The sequence below is a fragment of the Sinohyriopsis cumingii genome, chromosome 5 (genome assembly GCF_028554795.1).
Source record: "Sinohyriopsis cumingii isolate HCF-2022 chromosome 5, ASM2855479v2, whole genome shotgun sequence".
Taxonomy (NCBI): Eukaryota; Metazoa; Mollusca; class Bivalvia; order Unionida; family Unionidae; genus Sinohyriopsis; species Sinohyriopsis cumingii.
The window spans coordinates 11,517,951-11,541,939 of record NC_142965.1 but is presented as its reverse complement, the minus strand read 5'-3'; the positions used below and the strand labels follow the sequence as shown (position 1 = coordinate 11,541,939).

The 23,989-nt window shown below is 35.8% G+C and overlaps 1 protein-coding gene across 1 annotated transcript; it reads left to right on the top strand.

The window, feature by feature from the left end:
* The first annotated feature begins 223 nt into the window (after positions 1-223).
* On the top strand, positions 224-23,744 carry LOC149798634 (uncharacterized). Its single transcript, XM_089957466.1, has 6 exons — positions 224-745; positions 2,741-2,899; positions 10,427-10,592; positions 11,089-11,175; positions 14,205-14,252; positions 19,056-23,744. The coding sequence occupies exons 1-6, from the start codon at positions 224-226 to the stop codon at positions 22,676-22,678; spliced, it is 4,605 nt and encodes a 1,534-aa protein (XP_089813592.1). The 3' UTR covers positions 22,679-23,744.
* The last annotated feature ends 245 nt before the right edge of the window (positions 23,745-23,989 follow it).

The following is a 23,989-nucleotide window of genomic DNA, read 5'->3' as shown; positions in this document are numbered from 1 at the left end:
AATTTTAAAAGTTGCTGTCCGCAATGTATGTTGTATGCGGAACTCATTATGGTAGTCGTCGTCGCCATCATCATCGTTAAAATGTGTCAGAGCCTGAGAGGAAGAAGAAAAAACAATATGTGTATCCTTCCTTTTCAAATGCTACAAAAACTCTCCATCAAATGTATAGACGTCACCATTTCTTGTTTCTTTATAGAAAAACTGCAAAACATTCTTGAGCAAAATGGCTATGGCAAGTCCAGTTTTTTCTGCACGTATACGAGATACAGGTTATATTAACTGGTTGAAGGTGGGCCTTGCATTGCACCAAATGAAAACTGGACTTCAGGAGTTCATACTAAAAGAGACCAAGTCCATGCATCAGTCCATATTACAGAAACTCTACGAAGGGCATGTTGTACCTTTCTCAAGGTGTGACACATGTATGTTCTCGGATATCATCTGGGATAACACAACCTGGAGGTTTCGTAGGCCATGCCCTTCAAGCCTGTGTGATATTTGGTTAAGAGAATTATTATCTTTCCATCAAACTCAATCAACGAAAAACATACACTGGATGAATAGTGATGTCACGGCCTGGCCTTTTAATCCTTGGGAGTGTGCAAAAATATTCATGCCAAGAGGTCAGCATCACACAGACACAGGGCCAGGTCACTGTGACGCTCAAGCCTTAATGAGTCTAATGAAAAATTGTACATACTTCAGTAGAACATTGAGCCCAGCTGGCCTGCATTTAATATCTCAGGTACGTATTATGCATGTCATTATGGTACGAATGACTCATATTTATGAATTGTTCGTAGATCAGGATCTTTTTACGAAAATGTTGTTTATTTTTATTTATTGTAGAAGAAAAATGCAAGGAGAAAGTGGCTATAAAACATGTAATATTAGTCTTTTAAAATTAAAACGTGAAATATAATTCTGTTTTTATATTTGATGCGTGGGCTTCATGAACTCTTTCAAGTCTTATATATATATATAAGACACAAACAAGGGTTCGAAACATTATGTGATATATATATCACATAATGTTTCGAACCCTTGTTTGTGTCTTTGTTCAAAAGACACTTGAAGATCTATTTCTTTGAATATTATTTTTCTCAGTAGGTATAGCTAATATGATTACAAGTGCATTTGGAGCAATATCATGTCTGTAATGAAAACTGGAAGTTGTTTTGAATTTTGCCAAATTTTTTATATTTGTTTCCAAGCCATTATTTCCTTGTGATTGAAGGACAAGAGGAATGAAAGGACGTTCAAGAACAATAACAAGTAAAACAAAGGGCATTGCTCTGTTGAATGGGGGGGGGGGGGATGGGGCGGTATACCTCTAGCATGGAATCCACCTTTTATACAAGCGTGGTTTACGTTAACTTACAGAGGTAAATAAACTCACCTCTGCTCACAGAACAATGTGGACATAAATCATTCTCCAAACTGACAGAAGTTACCTGACTACTGCATATTTACGAGGTAAATTTGTGATGCAGATCCGACTCAGAATTAAATTGGTTGACATATTCTGTAGTCTACAGTACCAAATCGAATACTGCAAATATCCGGTCACAAATACGTTACCGTAAATGTGAATTTCTGCATTCAGTAAACCTTCTTTCGCATGAAAATCGCAATAATGTAATGTTTAGTTGTGAAAGTGACACTTTAGGCTACGTAAACATGGATCGTCAAATGTACTCTAACAGCTACTGCATCAAAAGATTCGACATCACGCGCATTGGACATTCTGTGTTGAAAAATGATTTTGTCTGTGTAAAATATTTTGTTTATTCAGAATGATGCTTGTTCTTTGATAATTTGTAAGAAAAGTATAATCTACTTTTAAACGTTAATACTAGTTCAACTTTGTTTGGGACTATTTTTATGCATAACAACTGAATGGTACAATATCTGTTAGAATTAACGAAATTATTCATTCTTCTTTCTATCTAAATAATTTCCCCTGAAATAAAAACTATGTGATAAAAAGAATCTGTGTTGTGATGTGATTTGGATTTTTAACGTAGCTTTAACAATTTTTCTGTCATATCGCTACGATGTCTGCAATGTGGCAGTTTATAGTGATGTCTAGCACTGGGGCATCATGCCGCAGACATGTAGCATGATGTCCCACCCAGTCACATTATCCTGCCACTGGGCCGACCAGTCCTAACACTAACCTCTTAATGCTGAGCGCCAAGCGAGGGAGCTGTTAGTACCATTTTTGTAAGTCTTTGATATGACTCGGCCGGAGATTGAACCCATGACCTCCTGCATCCGAGGCGGACGCTCTAACCACTAGGCCACCAGAGCAGTGATAAAAAGAATCTCAAATGGGTAATGATTTAATATTAAATTTATGAAACTCGGTGAATAATGCCCAACTTTTGCGAGCCTTGGTGAGCAAATGCTTGACATTATTAAACTCGTTTCATAAATTCTATATGTAATGCTTGTAATAGTTGCTTATGACATCACAAATGGCATCATAAGGCCATGCAAAGGAACAGAGTAACGACCGAGCATTCCAAAGTTTTTTGAAGTCAATTTACTGAAGTTTGGTCAAATAAAATCAGCATTTTTCATTATACGATAAATATAATCTTGCATTGGTGCTAATCTGAAATGAAATGTATGAAACTGAGCAAGGCTTGTTAAAGACAGAAAATTATTTGTCTCATTTCATAAATTTCATTTGAAATGATCACTCCTGTAAGATTCTTTATATATGTGTTTTCAGGTGTCAATAATCCGTAATGACGTGATGCATGCATGTGACATGCAACTCTCTGAAAGCAGAATGAATGACTCTATGAGCATCATAATAGAATTTCTTGAAGATCCCAAACACCTCAAGTCTTTACGTAGTTGCACTGATGCAGTTTCAGAGATTAAGAAGGTAAAATAATATATGCGAAATGAATGATGCCTTTACGGTATCTGTAAAGCACTTGTATCACTTACAGACAATAGCTACCCTTACCTATAGGTGCACGTTACAACTTGGCAATGTGCGAATTCCACATGGATACATCTATTCCTTAAATTTGCAGAAAAATCTCAGAACATATTGTCATCAACCGATGATGTAAATATATTATGTAAGGTATAGATGCATCATATTTCTATTTTCATGTTTTTTTGAATTTGTACTGAAAACGTTTCATGGGAACGAATTGTATTAGCAGTGGCTGGCCAAAACAAGAAATCCACACACACATTTTTAGTTCAAATTCAATAGCATATGTGTGGTGTTACATTAAACCAAGTAAAGACATACACAACTCTATTTTGTACACTGTTTTTGAAAATGAAAACCAAAAATTAATGTTAAAACAAGAATTCCATTTCTCATGTTCATGCGAATGATTTTAAACATAAATTTAAATGTAAGCATAAATTCTCAATGAATGGACCTTTCGTACTTATTTCTTTTTGATGTTACATAATCATAATAACATATAGAACTGTAATAGTGCGGTGCTGGTGAAGTTTTGAATGTGTAATCAACAACGACACTTTTCTTTCGCAAGAATGTGAAATATTTTGAAGACGAAGAGTGTGCGATTTGCGCAACGCTATGAGCTTGTGAAAAGAGATTCCCATGCAAAGACAGCAACTATGGATTCAGTATACAAGCAGTGTAATACAGTTTACATCATTGGATGTCGCTGTACAAGCAGCAGCCATTTATGAGTTGGTATAATATTTTGTACTGATCAGCGTGCAGTGATTTGGCCAAATACCAGTTTAAGAAATTTATACTAAAAGACAAAAGTCTGCTTGATGGTAATCCTCAGTGGATGTAGCCTGGTGAAAAAGTTTGGAAATTGCTATTACAGGTGAAAGTTATTTTACAGCGAATGGTGGTAAATCCAATATTATCCACCGAGATTATTTATACAACCCGATATATTTGGTGAGACGTACATTCGCCTGATGTAATGCACACAATCAATCGAGAACATAAATGATTATTTCTTTTTTAAAATACAATTTGCCAATATGTAAGATTTTCAGTGGCATTATTGAGCAATCAGTTCAAAGATGGATGCCTTGGAGAATACGAAGTCTGTGACAGAACTTGCCATTACAAATACTATAACTTGCATTGGCTTGTGTTGCCTGTTGGTCATGGTGTTCGATTATGTCATAGATATGGTATCGGTGCAAAGTTGCATAATCAGCTTTGTCGACAATGTGTATTTGTTCACGAGTATTATCGTGCATGCCGTCGATGATTCGCAAAGACAACATATATTGAACCATTAATCGTAGAAGCACCCTAATATATGATTGTAGAAACAGATATAGAAGTCAGAGAAATAATAGCCAAAATTAAAGCGATTGCAGTTTCAAGTCATGGATGAGATTTAAATCAGCACATTGGCATGCACGTATATCATTTGGTGCTTTATAAAGAAGATCATGTCAGAACATGTAGCATAGATGTGATTTGGTTGGTTGTTAGAATCAAGTCTTATATTCAGCCGTGTGTCAGGCCCACATTAATTTTATCCAGGGATGTGCTTTTTCACCAGTGTATTTGCTCCTCGATGTTCTAGTAGCTTTATTAATGCAGCAGCAACATCACTGCCGACATCTTTTAACCTGACTTTGCTTTTGCCTGTGGACCTGGAAGGTCTGGATCTGGAGGTTCTCTCAAACATTAATTTTTTTTGCACCAAACTGAACACAGGCTCCAGCGATTGCAACCCGACCATTACGTGCTTGAACCCTCATTCGATTTGCGATATGGGTTTTAACGTGACATTGAGCACAATATGAAGACATAATTGTGTTATGCAGCAAATGTATTATACAATTGACATTCAATGTGACATTACGAAAGACATAAAGCTCTCCTTTTACAGTTTTTAACTTTCCTGCGCAGGCAAAACCTGAAACTACAAAAGCACCAGAATCAGTTTGGCCATTGGTTATTGGCTCGGTTGGATCATTAAAAACCCAACTGATGTTAAATATGATTTTGAGATGGTTAACCTGGCATTGCTTATTTTTAATGACACCATCGGCTGATGATCAACCATGCTATGATGTGCTCAGGGATTTTACTGTATCGCTTCAGTCGTCACCAAGAAGCAAATCATCTACCATTGATTTCTTTTCCACAGTTGATGAAGCTCCTATGATTAACGACCTTGATCCGAGTGCAGTCAGTCTTGTTGTGTATGACGATATGAAGCCTGAAAATCAGGTCAATCCCTCGAATATTTTCCCGAAGTCGATACAAAAATAGATGTGATCCATTTGACTTGACGATTCGCACTTGTCAAATAATCTAAGACAACTGTAACATGTTAATGACATTTCGTTGTGAAGATGCAGACGTTCATTGGACCTGCTATGCCAATGATTAATCATGCTATGAGTTTTGAAATATATTTGCAGAGGTTGCCTAGAACCCGTATAGTTTCCTTACTAGTGAATGGACTAGTGGACCGTCCTCAGCGGTGATAGCATTTCGTGGGTCTGGACACGAATGTGCCTTATGCGGCAATTTAACAACCGTAATATCTGTAATGACAATATGTAGGGGCATACCAGGTTTAAAAATACAATACCGCATCATGTCAAAAATTAATGGCCCAAATGGATTTTTCTGGAGTGGATTGGATGTTATTAGTTTACCAATAAACTTCAAGATATATGAATATAGTTTGATGAGATGGAAATGATTAGGAAAATGCAGTCGGTTTACGGAAGAGTCTCAATAAGAGAATATACCTCCCGTGGAAGGAGCATATCTCCCATTTTGGAGGAGGATCTCTCTCAGAAATCACTTACGCATGTTGGTGGTCGTCCACGCAAATGTAGGACAACTAAAGGATTCAGTTGCGCGTATGTGGACAAAACAAGTTAATGAACTCCTGGATTGCTTGGAAACACTAGTGAGGTGGGTTAGAGTGGGCAACAACCCACCAAAAGTCATGAATTAGGCAACATTGATTTGTCAGCGGTTGCTAACCATCGACATCATGAAATAGGAGATGTTATGTTTACTGATGCACGAACTCACTGAAGACATCAATGATGAATTTTGAGGCAATTTAAACACTGAGATCTTTTTGCGAAATCAATACTGCTTTACAACGGGTTATTGTAAATACATCCCTGAGCGTTACCTCGATGACTTCAATTTCATTAATGAAACCTTAATTTTACGTGAAGAAGAATCTCGCACACAGGTGTCATTGTGCATATATTATTATTTAGCCTAATATTCAATGATGACCGTTTGGCAATCTTCCCAAGAATGAATCATCCGTGTTTTCAATGTATGGTGAAACAACATAGCAAGAAGTTGAACTTCCTCTGGGCATGTACAACATGGAATCGATCAGTGAAGAGATTCGGCGGACAGTGTAGTTAAAGATCACTAAAGACTCTTTAGTTTTTATATGTGAACATGAGCCCACTCTCACTCTGTAATCTCTGCAAAATCTGCATCATACGAGGATGACATCCAACGGTTGTCAATGAAAACAATTCTGGAATGGTTTGAAAACATTGATGAAATTCCCGAGGACAGATGAATCTTACATGCAGGATCAGGAGCATCTGGATATCATAATGCGGCAAAGATTGTCAGGATTATCTCAGATCAAATTAACCTGTGACGCCATCAGTGGCAGTTACGAAAGCATACCTTCCAGAAGCTTAGTTGCTCAAGCTTACCTACTATTTGGTTTTTCACTGAATGTGAAACCGGGTGATTTGATATCAATTAATCCTACAGCGCCTTTGTATTTTCAGTGCCACAACCCCCCATTGACACAAATTTGTTCTACTCTGATGGATCCGAATGGGCACATTCTTGATCTCCGTAAGGTGATCTTGACAATACAACCGAACATTAAAGATCGACCTGATATATAATATAATGACAATCGTACGTGGACATGTGATACCAGTGCATGTTATTAGCGCGAAAATACCTGTTTATATGACATATTACAAAAATGGTATGGTGTAAAGTTTTCTTAGAAATTGATGAAAAGCTTGTTGAAAACGTTGGCACCAATACTAGTTACGACCATGGTGAAAAGGTTGAATTTGCTAATATCATGGCCCTGTTCAGCAGCCTACGTTATTTCATCGATGGAAAGGAAACCGACGAAAGTCTGAGCAAAATTGACATTGCTACAACTATTATCAGACTCATCAGATACGGTGATAACTACGCAAGATCTGCTGGCCCGTTTGTGATGTTTCATAAGGACGCTGATATGCCTCACAGACCTGGCATTGGCGGCGCTGCTATAGAAAGTAGAAAACCTTCATTATAATATTGGATTTGAGTAGCATTAAGGACAATTTCTTGAACCCTCATTTTTGTTTTCATATGCGGTTCCTCTCAGTCATATATTTGGGTTTTGTGTAGATGTTCGCAAAGCTATTTTCAGAGCCAAACACTCAGTTACATTATACCAAAAACCCGATGTTAATAATACAATTTGGTTTCTTGTGGTATCGATGATGGCAAAGTCATATCGTCAGAACTAACATTCTGGATGCCTATAGCTGCAGGAACATGTTTGTTGTCGTTTATGACTTATGGGTGCACATCACTGCTATAATTTCGCACTCTAACTAAATACTGGACTGAAAGCAATGTTCAGCAGTTTTCACTGCAAATAACTACCAAGCAAGGTATCAGTGCACAAAACAGTTATTCATAGTATATGAAGACAGTATTTGGAAGCATCAGGGCCATTTTCGTACTAAAATGATATTTGACAAGTTTGGAGTATCTGAAGTTTCTCTGCGGTTAAACGACCATCAGAAATCCAGCAGAGAAATTATTTTTTACTTGGTACAACCATGTTGCACGTGAATATCACAAGCTCTTATCATTCATGAAACATAATGAAAACATTGACACATTTTCTGCAGATTTTCCATAAAAAAATGTCACTGTGTTGTATCCAATTTATTACTTATCATGGGGGGCCCCGAGTGGCAGAGTGGTCTAAAGCGCTCTTCGTTATGGATCACTGCCATATCACCTCTGTATGCATGGGTTCGAGTCTAGGATTTGGCCAATGTGGGTATGTGAGAAAGCTTGCCAGTATCTTCTCATGGGTCGGTGGTTCTTCCCAGGGTTTTCCCGGGTCCTTCCTCCACCTTTAATACTGGCCACCATGCATAGCCTATCGTGTGTTGAAAAATGGCGTTAAACCCCACAACAACTTCTCGTAGGAGCATCAGGAATGTTATTGATGAGAAACACTTGTACATAGTTTAGCAGTCTGTGATAGAAATGCATTTTCATGCTTGTGTTACTAGACTGCCTGTTCACAACAATTACAAATGCATTGCAGTAATCCTCTCTGATAAGCTGATGTTGTTGGACGCTGTAAGTGGCCCTATGAGGATTATTAACCCTCCTGAGGAAATCTAATCAAATTACCACAGATTAATAATTGAACCAATTGCATTTTTTAATAATAGTATCCTATCACTAAGTTAATCTTGTCCTTTGGGAAAATAAGGAGCGCAATACAAAACAATAGTGGGGTCGTATTGAAACAATCTCCAGAAATGTTAACTGTAATTGTCCCCGTGTGGTTGACCCAAACACAATTTGATCAACTTAATGCAGCGAAATGAAATAACACCTTGGTGACATTAAAGCTATCCAAGTCAGAGGTGGCCCAAATGCAAAAGACTGGTGGAATATTTCCATTTCTTGTGGCCATTCCAGCATTGCTAGCTGTTGCAAAAGCTGCTGAGTTAGGAGCAGTCAGAACTGTATATTGGATGGCTCTGAAAAAGGCGATTTGAGGCCACATAGCATCTTGTAAAAAATAAGGAAAAGGTCTTTGATTACCCTTGACGACTCGCAGTCACCAAGAGGCAGAAGCCTTAGACTACCCGTTATGACTTGTAAAAGGTTATTGACCAGTTTTGTTTTACTCTCTATGGCAGGTCAGTCAAGCATATCTGCGGTATCTTTGTGCGTAATAAATTTGCATCAATAATTCCACACACCATGGAAACCGGTATGGTCTACCTGGGTCCAACAACATTACTTGGGGCTCATACATGGCAACGCCTAGACATCGTTTGTGCTTCGACTTGAATGGGTTTGCACTGCCATTTGAAGCTGTTGATTATTTAGCTCGACTCACTGGACGACAGCCACTGTTTTTTTCACTCAGCCTTTGCAAACTAGGCTTGCATGCACTTTAGCATTCACCAATGCCACGTACACTTCCTGATTTTATCTTATCACGTAGAAAGCACACTTGATAGTATACAAAATGTCCATTAATATTTACGGAGGCTACTCAACCCACGCTGCATTGATGTGCCTCTCAGCTGGTTTGCCACAATAGCAGATTAGACTGAGCTTACCATTGAGGTTGTGATTTCCTGGACCAGACTGGAAAACTTGAAACATTTAAGGTGGACCTTCAGGGTATTGTTCTGAAACTGCGATGCACCATTCTGAAAAAATCTGACTGAAGTCAATGAAATCGGGGGAATCAGAGATGCTAATGTATTGTTTGCCTCTATCAAAAGAATTTTGTAATGGTTTGAAGGAAATCAATTGCTACTGATACGCATTTGTTGTCAAGTACGTAGCAAAGCTTCATTCAAATACTTTCAATGTATTTAGAAAGGCACAAGAACAGAAGTATTCAGGAATTTCATTCTTTAAGATAGATGAAAAAAGTAATGTATGTATTGTTACAACAGAAAAAATATAATTTAAAAATATTTCCATATACGGATAATGGTTTGAAAATATCAGCAAAGTTTTGAGCTAGCATCATTTAAATTTGTCAGAAGCTGCAATACATGTAAGTGTTTCTCATGTAGTTCTCTATGTAAGGTATGGCCTGGATATTGTATGTGCCAAATTTCATTTCGAAACCGAGCATTGAATGGTAAAAGTGTACTTTTACTCTCCCCTCAATTTCTGAAAGTTTAAATTTTATTCATTTATTTGTTTTAATCGGAAAATTTTCATCGAGTGTACAAACGGACTTTTGCGAGACTGAAACCATCATCCTATTTCAAGCTGCTAGGTTTAAATATATATCTAAAATAACTTTGTGATCCAATAACCTCAATAATATTCGCAAAAGTTTACTTTCTCTTATGATATTTTCTCATTTGAATTCCGATAATAACTCTTGTGATATATATGTGTTACAATCTCTAATGCAGGCGTTGATGGGCTGAACTTACAACAAAGGTGGGAGCTATTTAATTAAATTAATTATTCTTGGTCATACAACTATGAAATTATATTGGAAGGAAAGTTTCTTTTAATTATTTATAGTTTGCATTTCTATACCTAAAGATAGTATTAGAATGCTAGGATGTTTGGGGCATTATGGGACTACTTAACTGTCTTACATCAAATCTTGTAATGCACCTTTTTGTGTTGCAGATATGGGGTTTACCTGTACATGTATTTTTTGATCTTGACCTCTCAGAAAAGGCCGTGGGAGAGTGTTTGAGTTATATTAGACAGCAGTTGGGAGCACACAAAGAAGAAACGGAAGATGCGATTCGAACAATAGAGAGAAAATTGTCGGAAATTTATTGTAAATTAGGTGAGAGCTTGATTTATTCCATACAGAAATCAAAATTTGATATATCTGAGACTAAAGATAACGTTAGGAAAAATATCGATGAAATTAAAAACAATTTTGTTGATAAAAGATCTATCAGTGCTTTTTGGGTATGAATATTGGTTAAAAACATGTCTGTTGGACTTTAATGGAGATGATACTGATAAATCTATCAACCTCCTTTCCAAAATTTTCAGAAAAATATTGTCATCATAGACTTTCCCCTCACTAAAACAAAGAGAGAAATGAATATATTAGTCCATGTAAGGTTGAAAACCTGCTAAAGTCATTGAATTCCTTGAAGCTAAATCGTGAGATCCATAGAGTCTCATGAAGAAGTGCTGGCAAAGCTATTAAAGCAGTAGCAGATAAATTTGATATCGTGGAGCAACAGTTAAATATCCTCAGGTCACTGATGAAGCTATCCAGGAAATGGAAGCAATTGACTCTAAAGTTTATGACATTATACCTCTTCCAGATATTCATGAAGAAACGGAATTTTCACTGCAGCAACAGATCTTGGGTAACAGAGAAACTTTGAGGAGACTTGAAGACAACATAATAGGTAAGCGCATTTTGGGTGTCAGCGATAAAGTCAGTCCTTGAAGAAAGAGTGCAATAGATTGTTCGAAAATATCACTAATTGCTGTTATTACCTATTCAGAGTACACATATAGAAATTATTTGTTTATATTGCAGCTTATTGCATATTTATATTTACATTCTTATTTTAGAAAAGCATCTCATATCTTGTTTATATACAGACTGCAAAGGACAAATGAAGTCTGTTTTTGACAGTTTGTCAGAGGAGTAGATGGCATCTGTTATAAGGAATAAAACTATGCACCTTAACGACATTGGTTATAATTGTGCTGACATCTTTTGCTGTTAATGTTATTTGTGGCTGAAGAGTTCAAAACGAAGTTTCCTTTTCTCCAAGCAATGTCAGATCAGAAGTCTCCTTTCCCAGACAGCCATTAAATCAAATCATTCTTTGTTTATTCTGCATGGTTGAATATGCTATAACCAGTAACATGTAGCACTCTAGCATCAAAAATAACACTCTGACCTCAAGGGGAAGTTGTAATGTTTCTTTAAAAATGACACTATGTGGTCAATGGGAATTTAACATTAGTCTGTAGGAATACATTATGAATGAATCACCTATTGACCAGAACCGACTCATCTTCTGACCAACATAAAGTAGGATGTAAAAGAAGTGGACCTGCTATAAAATAGAAGTTAAACCACTTGTAAATGAAACTAAAGTTTCCTTTACTAACCTTGCTCACTTATACATTCCCTCCCCTTAAACCTAACACCTTTTATAAGCTCTATAGCCCAAGCAGTGAAGTGAAAAGACAGAAAATGGTAGAAATAAAAAATCTCACCATATACACTTAGACCAACATGTATACTATCACACATGGTGTGAAAGAAGAGAAAAGAGTAGGAGAGTTCACACATACACAAAAACAACCCTGAAAAAGGTTTCTTTTTATTATATACAAATGCTTTATACAGAAACATACAACTCATACCAATCAAACATGGAGTCTACTGAGAGAAATGGGCAGGAATGTTTACACTTGCACACAAATATACAACTCATACCAATATGTTCTTGTACAAGACTGAACGATGTGTTCTAAGTTTTGAAACAAAACATACAAACAGTTTAGAATGTACTGTTTTCGTTTTGTCTTCCTAGACTTAATTCTAAACGGCTATCCATTATCACTTGATAAATATTGGTAGAAAGTGATGTTGAAAAATTTATTTTTGTCAAGAGAGGCAGATTTGGTTTTTCAGTTTCTTACATCTTTATCGTTTTCGTTTCCCACCTTAAATTTAATACACTGTGTTAGGACTCAATGGTCTCAAACTAAGTAACATAAAATGCAAACCAACAAGTTTGTAAAATTAACAAATAATTTATTTCAATAGAATACAAAGTGAAAACTTAAAAGGAAGCTACATTATTGCGAATTAAATCACAAGTGATCCTAAAATATCTATCAAGTCCTAAAGTATAGAGTATTCAGAATGAACTCCAATATTGAATGTGTTTATGCGCCAATAGACTTTGATGACCAGATGTGCCAAAAAGCTTGATGTATGACAATGATATAATTCAGGTTGCCCTTAAATTAATTCATAATAATTCCAAAATGATGAATCAGTCGCTATGTTAAAGAGCACTTTGTAATTTCAATACATTATTAATTCATCTCAAATTATATCTGACCACAACTAATAGCAATTCCTCTAGACTGCTGTTAAATTAGGAATAATTAATTTTGTAGATCACAAACATTATATAAAAACTAAAACACAATAAGTTGGCAAGTATGTGGGTCATTTTTCCATTAAATTCATAAACAAGTTTTCTTACTAGAACCTTCTATAGTCAAAATGCCATGTACCCATATTTACATATATTATTCTAATATTAAATCCACAGTCATGGGCAATAGTTAGTTTTATTATAAGCTGCATACAAATGACCCATACAATCCACAATCATGGACAAAAGTTAAGCACACTAAATAGACATACATAACAACTGCATGATCTTTTTAGCTAATGTTGGTTCACTTTGTTACAAAAGTATTTAATCTTTGTAAGTCTCATATGTTATGCATATTTGATTTAATTTATATTTGATTTCATTGTTTGTAAGTTTTAAAATCTTTTTATTTTTAATTTTGTTACATGTCATAGTAATGTAATTTTGTTTACTAGGAATTTGATATTTTCCAGAAATTAGTTTGACCTGACTGTTAGTTGTAAACACCAAACTTTGTATCTTATGCTGACCACCTAGTTCCTGACCTTAATTGAGAATCAAGTAAATGATTTTTTTATAATCCATTCTTAATGCATGCATGATAATAGTGAAATCGAGGCTGACTGCGACTATGTGACTTTAGACATAAGTACTTCTACGCTGTTCTAGAAAGTATGGAGAGTTGATCCTCATCTGGGAATCTGTTTTGTGTCTCAAGTTACTGTATAACTGTCGTTATTTACATCCTACTCTGTGAAAGTCAGGAGGTTTTGTTTTCAGTATTATCAATCCCGTAATGGTAATTTATTTTTTAATGTTATTAATATGAACTAATGTTAAATTCCCATTTACTGCATAGTGTCATTTTTGAAGCGACAATTATAGCCTCAATGATAAATTCCAATTAAGGCCAGAGTGCCACATATTACTTTATGTCAGCAATATTCATTAAAATATGAAAATAATAATGTCAAGGATAACAATAAAATTTGGTTATATAGTAGTGTGTTACTTTTTACTTTTTTTTACTGAAGATAATATTGGTATTGTTGTGGCAAACAGCAGGTTGCTTTGGAATCATATCTTTGTGATCCCCATTGAACATGAAAACCAAATAATTTATTGATCTGACGCTGCTTTCCCAGCTTGTGCTATGCAATTACATACATTCCAAAATTTCAAATGACTTAAATGTAGCTAAAATATTGATATTTGGCATCCAAAAATGTTATACACAACTCGTGCGATATGCAACACCCAATACGACTGTTTAAAATTTTCATTTTAAATTTTATTCTTTTCAGAGGTGATTGGAGCTGGAAAAGAAAGTAAAGAATTAAGAGAGTTGAAAAGTAAGTTACGAGGTTCTGTACCACAACTGTAACAACACATCAGTTGATTTCTGAAGACGTCATAACATTTAATTTGTTTATGCCCTCTATAAAGGTTGTTTTAAACACACTAGTGGTAACTTACCAAAATAGCATATATGGGATGAATATACATGTAACACCTTTTCATCTGTTTACCGTGTCCATGAAAATTACTGAAATGAATGGTAAACTAATACAAGCCTAACTTTATTTCATTTTATTGTTTTACCCCCGTTTTTTGTATATTATTAGTCTATACGGATAGGAGGAGCTAACATTCTCATATCAGACCCATATAATTCAATGCACGCACTATTAGATAAGTAAAACAAAATATAAAGGAAAAGGGTTGCAAAAACTGTGAGTTTTAAATTGTTGCTAAGGTGGATATATAATGTCGTTCCACAACTGCAGTTTTGGTAACTGTTTCAAGGTGAAACAACAGAAAAAATGCTTGAAATAATCATCTGCTTCATTTGACCAAGACATTTTAACCATTACAGTTTTCCTTCTTCTTAAAAAGAGTTTTGAACATTTAGCAGTTGTTATCATTGTTTATTAAGATACATTTTCGAGGTATATTCTTTCCTTTTAGATTTGTGGGTACTCTAAAGTCCATTTCAGCTCTACTGTTCAAACAACAGAAGAGCTAGTACAAGAGACTGTTGTCCATCCTCAGTCTTCCGTTTGCCATCCACCCGTTTGCGCTAGTTATCATAACTACTCCTAAACTACTTTGATGATTACATTGAAACTGTACAGACACAATTTTGTCTATAGCCCAGTTGGGCCTAACTAAAAATGATGCCAATTAGATATCCAATATGGCCACCATGGTGGTCACTTTCAAGATCTTGTTATCGCTATTGCTTCTGAGCAGATAGTCATTTAGACATGTATTTTTGTTCACAAAAAGACTTCTTCAGATGTCTTGCTGGTTCTACTTCTTAAAATGTCTTGTTGGTCCTAAATGCATCTAATATAGCCGCCACAATGGTGAGCTAAAACATCTTGCTTATTGCTACACCTCCTGAATGGATGGTTATATCCACACGAGGTCTCTCACTAATGGATTTCTTATAATGCTTTGTGGTTATAAATGACATTTGTGCTCCTTGGACATACACTATATGTGCCACGATAGCCATCTTGAAAGTTTGGTTACCACTACTCTCTGCTTTTGAAATTATGGTCATATTGACATGCTGTTTTCATTAAAATGAACTTCATAAACCGTGGAGTTCAGCCTAAATGAAAATTATAGTGATCTTATAACCAATAATGCCGCCATGGTGACCATAATGACCATCTTGAAAATATTTGTATCGCTACTCATCCTGAACAAAGAATCATATTAATATGGAGTTTTCGTGAGATACTTCCTAATATGACTTTCTAGCCTTAATTGAAACTGGTGTCAATCTAGCATCGAACATGGCCTCCAGACTGGAAGCTTAAAAATATTGCTATAGCTTTTCCTTCTGAACTTCTTAATATCGACACGTCACTTTCCCGAAGACTCCCTATATGATATCTAGTTTGTCCTTTAATTAAAATGGTACTGATCGGACATCCATTATGATTGATATATGGCCAACATCCATTTTATCTTGAAAAAAAGTGTTATTTCTAATCATCCTTAATGGATGGTCATATCGACATTGTGTTTTGACTGAAAGACATGTTATTATATCAAGTTATCCTTGGAAAATTGGTGTCGATCAGACCTCCTCTTTTAGAGTCATTTTGTTGACATGAAATCATGTTATCGCTTCTTCTCTTTTTGTGATATCTCGTTGCTCCTAAACAAATCGTACTGATCAGAGTGCCTATACGGCTGTCATTGCAGCCATCTAGAAAATCTTGTCAAAGCTACTTCTCCCAAACTTCTATGTTTATATAGACATGACACTTTCAATAAGTTAAGATATAATGTTGGATTTTAGTAAAAAATGATTCTGTTCAATGTAGACTTCAACTCCAGAAGGGATGTTTGTATTGTTATGGGGTGTCAAATAAAACATCTCACAATACATAATTGGTCAAAAATAGAAATGATGCTAAATATGTAAAATAATTTAACAGTCAGTTCTCCTGGTCGGATGGCCATTGCCTTTCCTGAAATCTATAGCTCTTCCTATGTTAAACTGACTCTTATCTAACCTCCAAAATGGCTGCCTGAACTGCCAACCTGAAAATATGTTATACATGTACTTCTTAGCGATTGGCTGTATGAACATTGGGTTTGTACTAAAACTGTATCACGATATGTAGCCAAGTTCAGAATAAAAATTGTGCTCATTTGACCCCAAACATTGTAATATAGTGACCATAACAAAAGTCTTGTTATTACTATTTGTCTTGCATGACATGGCATCGACATGGGTTTTTCACTGAGACACTGCTTGAAATAATCAGTTGGTTCTGAATCAAAATGTTACAGGTCCGATTAGTAACATGCCTCCACTTTAGTGAAGGAGTTTCAACAATCAGGCCTATTGACTTTACATCAAATCAATGGTTGTTGTTGTTGTGGGGTTTAACACCATTTTTCAGCACGATAGGCTATACATGGTGGCCAGTATTAATGGTGGAGGAAGAACCTGGAAAGAACCACCGACCCACGAGAAGCTACTGGCAAGCTTTCTCACATGCCCACATTAGCTGAATCTTAGACTCGAACCGCCGCAGACAGAGGTGAGATGGCAGTGATCCGTAACGAAGAGCGCTTTAGACCACTCGGCCACTCTGGGCCCCTCAAATCAATGGTAATCGCACGCATTTTAATGTGCTTATGAACACAATGACCTGCATATATACAACCAGGCTGTAACGATACTTTGTATTTTATTGCATTCCAATGAACAAGTTGATATTTATCACTCTGACATTGATGCTAACACTAAGGTATTGACTGAGATTTTTATCTGTACGGACTGGTGAGCAGGATAAAACAAAAAAGTATGTGTTGATTCTCTTCAAACCCGATTTCTGGATATGTAAGACAAATACCTTGAATGATGCCAGTAGTTTCTTATTTTCTTCTAAACATATTATGTATTTAGCTGAACTTGGCATGTGGGTTATTCTTGAAATTGTCCGAGACAAGTTCTGTGATTCACATTCCATAATATTAGGTTCAAGGCTAAAGGCAATGCCATTTTGTACTGCACTTACAGGTATCTTGCGTCATGCAATAAAACATTTTTGTCTGACAAATTTGATTTAGTTCCTCAGATATATCAATACTCTGTGGTTAGAAATATAATTAAAGGAGAGAATAATTAAACTTAACTTGGAATCCTGGAAATTATTTTCGTCAAGTAGAACATTAGTCACTAAGAGGGAGTCGTGTTAGTCGAAAGTGTAGTTAATGTTTAAATTTGACATTATTTTAAGAAAAAGCCTGAAGTTTGACAGAAATAGTTTCTGTACCCATGTCGGAGTTATGATCTTTTCCATCTGTCAGTCTGGTTCTGTGTCTGCTACTAATTTCATTTCTGACTAATAACTCTAGCTGCCTATCATCTACATGTATTAATCGTTGCGGCCGGCTTACACTTCAGGTAATGAGGAAGCCTGTTGAATTCAGTTTCGAAATTTCGAAGGTCAATGTCAGTGTAATAATGAGACTAAAAACAAAAACGGTTTCCACTTAATCACCTCTCTAGTAAGTGTGAATGACTTACGCTTGGGGTATGGAAGAACCTTCTCGATTTCAGAGAGAGAAGGTCAACGTTAAGGTGTCTGTGAACAAGTTCTGTACAGTAAATCTACTTATCCACCAACTTCAGTTACCAGACTGTGTAGGTGGATTTCACTTTAGGTGAGAATAAAGCCTGTCGATATTTCTCTCTCTAAAGGTTGGAAATGAAGGCAACGGTATTGAAAACTAGTTTCCGCACAAGAACATTAGTTATACGCCACAGAACTGAGGCAATCTGCATGGACAACCTGCAATCGAAGAATGGCAGAAATCTATCGATTTTGAGAGTCTACAGCTAAATGTGTCCACGATGAAAAGGAAAATCAAATAGTTTCTGAACATACAGTTCAGGTACTGTCCACGTTCAGTGACCAAAGTTTGCGGCAAGTTTGCCATCAAAGTACGGAAGAAACTTATTGTTTTGGGGTCCACAAGACCAAAGATCATGGTCATTGTGGCTCAGAGAAAATTGGTTTTGAAGAATAACTTTTGTTGTTAAATTAACCAAGACTTTGTGGATGACTTTCACTTAGTGTAATAAAGACACCTACAGATTCTGGGGTCTAATATCAAAGGCTACGGTCATCATAAGTATAATAATGAAATAAATAATTTCTGCAAATTAGGCACAGTTCAGGACCACATACCTTGACCAACGATAATGGTCATTAAGACCTATTGGTCAATAATCTACCGAGCGAACCATACCATACTACTGCCCAAATAGCGGACTATTGAACATGTGATGGGTGTATCATGTGTACTGTATATAGTTAAAACTTTCAAGGCAATGTCCACAATTCCACATTGGTGAAAACACAGATGAGTTATTTCCTTTGCTCATCAAAGATCATTTTTTCATCTATAATATGTTGAGTGCTGTAGCTTAATTCAAAGTTTACAGTGACTCGAGAATTCAAACAAAATAGTCAGGCCTTGATAGAAGGATATGGTATAAGAATTGGGTTTAAGCATTCACAAGCAGAATTATATAATGTATGAATTTCATCCCTTTATAACCTTGTATACCAGATGATGTTTGATTAGAGTGATTTCTTTTTTCTCCTAATCTGTAGGATCAACCGAAAATATTCTTGATTCCTTCATGAAGATGGATTTTATAATAACAAAGCAAGTGACGGCAGCTACAAGTCAACTTCAAACTCATAATTTTGTCACCCTGCAGGGGAATCCAGGCGAGGGGAAAACAACAACAGCCTTACATCTCATGGATAAATTTGGAGAGTGTGGCCGTCGAGTTATTTTGAAGCTGCCATCTGAATGGAAGATAATTGACGTAGATTTGGTAGATTTGGTTATGATAGAGGACATTTTTGGCCGTTTTGATCTGGATAATAACCGTCTTCAAGAATGGTCTGCATTCTTAGAGGACATTATGAGGCATCTTGATGCAGGAAAACTTAAGGTTATTATTACTACTAGAGTATGTATACTTTCTGAAGCACTATCCAACTTGGAGATGTTTAAGTTCTTTCATTCGGACCAAGTGCAAACCTTGTCATCTGAAAACCTCGATTACTCAGAGAAGCTGAACTTTTTAGAAAAAGAATTGAGGAGCAAATCAAGGAAAATGAATGATGGTATGAAACTGAAATGTGTGAAAAATTTTGATGGTCTAATTGGCTTTCCGCAATGTTGCTGTCTCTTTGCTGGGGAGGATAATCTATTTACCAGTGGACCAGAATTTTTCAGACAGCCAGAGGAATTCTTTACAAGAAACATACAGGCGTATACTGGACATAGGTTACTCCTCTTTGCTTTCCTTTTTTGTAACAATGGATATTTTCTTGAAGAAATGATACTGATGGACACCATATCAGAGGCAATAAAAAAACAATTGAATGATATTGCTCGTGCTCTAAGTGTTCCAGAAGGTACATCCCCTATAGAGCTCATTAAAAAAGAAATTCATAATTATTCAGGTACATACATAGCAAGATCAGGACCAAATATCATGTTTACACATACTACAATTCACGAAGCAGTTGGGAATGTACTTGGGAGGCAAGCTAAAGACATAGTTATTAAGTATTGCAGTTCAGACTTTTTGTTTCAGAGATTGTGCACTGGAGAAGATGGTCGCTCATCAAGGAATCAAATCCATATTCCTGATTCTTTATATAATTTGCTTGCGGAGAGGATCATATCTGAAGTTATTACCAAAAATAATTTTGAGAGGGTTGCAAATACATCATTTATAAGGGATAGACAATTCGTTATTCTGTTATCAAAGCATTTAAGAGACCCAAGGTATAGTAAAAGTTTTTTAAGAAAAAAAGACTGTATACTGTCCAGTACTTCGAATAAAAGCCAAAATGGATATTGCTCAAACTTTCTCCAGTATGTTTTGAAAAGAGATTCGACAGTAGCAGACATAGTTTTTGAACATTTTCTTGACTTCCTGTCGTGCAGTTGTGGACAAATATTTTCATGCTGGAAATGTCATGAGAAGCAAAATCTTTTGGAGCTGTCCATATATTATGGGCATTTCGACATAGCAGAGAAACTGCTGGAAAGAAATACACAATTGAACACTGTCTGTCTATGTAACGCTGTAAGACACGACATGCCAGAAAAGATACAATGTATTATTGAAGAACTGAAAGAGGGTGGGAATTTTGATCTATTGGATGAGTTAATCGAAGAGTCTCTGTGCAGGGCCTTTATAACAGGGAACCAGTCTGTGATTGACTGTTTAGTAAAGGAAGGAATTTTATTGGGTCATAACAGTTTAGAAACCGTAGTTAGAAAAGGCAATTGTCGAGCCTTCTTGGACATATTGCAGCATTTAAAGTTAATTGGAAATTGGCAACCACATGAGGAGTCTGAAGAGGAACATGTCTGCCGAAGTAAACTAAATGACATCCTGTGTATTGCCTACATGGAAGAAAAATTTGACATAGCAAGCACACTCATTGAAGAAGGCGTCCCCATACATATGAGCATGCTTCCAAAATTAGTGAAGAGTGGCTCCTATAACGCTGTTGTAAGACTAATTGGACATTTGGAAGACAATTACGTGTGGGACCCTCTGTCAATTGAAGCAGCTCAAACCATGGAAATCTTCTCTTCAGGGTGCAATGATGACCGAAAGAAGAAATTGTTTCATCTCATGGTCAAGAAAGGAATCATGCCAATTTTAAAGAATGTATCATTTGTTGTTAAACATGACCCAGAGTATACCAATGAATTGATAACAAATCTGAAAGCTCTAGGTATATGGAATTCACAAGCAGATAGTGCCTCTGAAGCTCTAAAAGAGGCCGTTATTGGACAGAAACATGCCATTTTTGACCTTTTAATTCATGAAGGCGTTTCACTAATGATGCAGAATCTACCTGATATAGTAAGAGAAGCACAAGATAAAGGAATTGATATGGCAATACATGATTTGAAGAAAAATATGAGATGGGATCCCCAATCCGAAGGAGTATCCCATGCACTTGAATTGGCATTTGTACTGGAAAAACACGACATTTGTCATCGATTGATCCGAGAAGGAATAACATTGCAGCTTGAGAATGTATCAAATGTCGTTGTAAGGACTGTATCTTCCGCTGTCATTAAAAAAGTGGTTCATCATTTAAAAGACAATAATGAATGGGAACCTCAATCATACCTTGTGTCTGAAGCTTTAGAGTGGGCACATGTACAAGAAAAGAGTGAAGTTTGCAATGCATTGGTCCAGGAAGGTGCCAGATTAACTATGCAAAGTTTACCAAATATTGTAAGAAGAGCACGATCAGTTAATGCCATTTTCAATGTAATAAAATGTTTGAAGGAAATGAATGAATGGGTTGGTCTGTCACACAATGCATCGGAGGCATTGAGAGAAGCCATAGTGCAAGAAAAGTATGACATCTCTGGACTCCTAATTGATGAAGGAATTACTTTAACCATGGAAGACTTTCCAAAAATAGTAATGTTAGCATCGGACAGTGCTATTATTGAAACGATGCATCATTTAAAGGAGATGAACAAATGGAATAGTCAGTCAGATGGTGCATCTGAAGCTTTGAATTTGGCCTTTTTGAGAGATAAAAGAGATCTTTGTGAGCAGTTGATCCAAGAAAGAGTCCCATTTACCATTAAGAATTTGCATGACTTGCTGAGACATGCTTCGGACCGAGTCATAATAAAAATTGTAGAACATCTAAAAAGGAACAATAAGTGGAAACCCCATGGAGAAGATGCATGTGAAGCATTGGTGCAGGCGTTTGTACATAACAAGCATGATTTTATAAAGTTTTTGATCGATGCTGAGGGAGTCTCATTGCCTATGGAGATTTTACCTGGTGTTGTTGTCAGAACTACATATAGTGTCATTGTTACTGTGATAGCACATTTAAAAGGAAATGGGAAATGGAATGCAAATTCACACATGGCCTCTAAAGCCCTCGAGGAGGCCGTTGTTCGTGGGAAGAAAGACATTTATGACCTATTGATCCAAGAAGGTTTACATTTAACGATGGAGAATCTACCTAACATAGTGAAGAAAACATCAGATAAGGTCGTATTTAAAGTAGTAGAACACTTGAAAAGTTACAATACTTGGAACCCTAATTCCGATGATGCTAGAAAAGCACATTATTATGCATACATTTATATGAGAGAAAATATTTGTGAGTGTTTTTACAATAATGGCATGAAAAGAAAAGGAAACTGCATTTTGCACTAGACATATATCACTTTAGAACAAATAGTTTCATATATTCCAACATTGTTTAGACGTTGCACATTGTGAATGGCAGTTACATGTGCTTTCGATGATATTATCATTATCTAACTGAATCAAGGTAAATAGACATGTTTCAGCCGATAAAAATTAATACAGTTACACCTAACTTAAAATTTTGAATAATCAGACATCTAATTGTTCAGTGTTTGAATGCATCTATCGATCAGTTTTTAACAGTTTTGTTTCCACTGTCTTTTTGGTTACAAAAAATATGAATTTGTCGCAAGGCATGCAGAACATAACTCAGTGAATTCAGTAATTTCCAGAGAAGTTCAGTTTTCAGTGATCGAAATGCATGCTACTAGCTGGCGTTTTTTGTGGTGAGAGTTCACCAGTCCAATGTATGTAATTTATGTAGATGGGTGCAGTGATCCACAGATGTATGAATAAGTGAATGGATGAATGGATGTAGTTTCTTTGTGATACAGATGTATGAATAAGTGAATGGATGAATGGATGTAGTTTCTTTGTGATACAGATGTATGAATAAGTGAATGGATGAATGGATGTAGTTTCATTGTGATACAGATGCATGAATAAGTGAATGGATGAATGGATGTAGCTTCTTTGTGATACAGATGAATGAATAAGTGAATGGATGAATGGATGTAGCTTCTTTGTGATACAGATGAATGAATAAGTGAATGGATGAATGGATGTAGCTTCTTTGTGATACAGATGAATGAATAAGTGAATGGATGAATGGATGTAGCTTCTTTGTGATACAGATGAATGAATAAGTGAATGGATGAATGGATGTAGCTTCTTTGTGATACAGATGAATGAATAAGTGAATGGATGAATGGATGTACCTTCTTTGTGATACAGATGAATGAATAAGTGAATGGATGAATGGATGTAGCTTCTTTGTGACACAGATGAATGATTATTGACCCACATAGTGTAACAGTAAATACCAAAGCATTTTTTGCACTAATGCTTCCTGGTGGAAATGTATGTTGATATGTATGTCTGTATGTACGTTCGTGTACATATGCATGTATGCATTAATGTACATCTGTATGAATGAATATATATATATATATATATATATATATATATATATATATATATATATATATATATATATATATATATATATATATATATATATATATATAACTTTACTCCATATGTATGCATTTATGTAGGGCTTTGTATCTATTATGTCATATTATGTTTGTCCATCTATCTGTTTGTTTGTATGTATGTATATATTGTGTGTTTTAAAAGTATATTTCATTCAGCTAT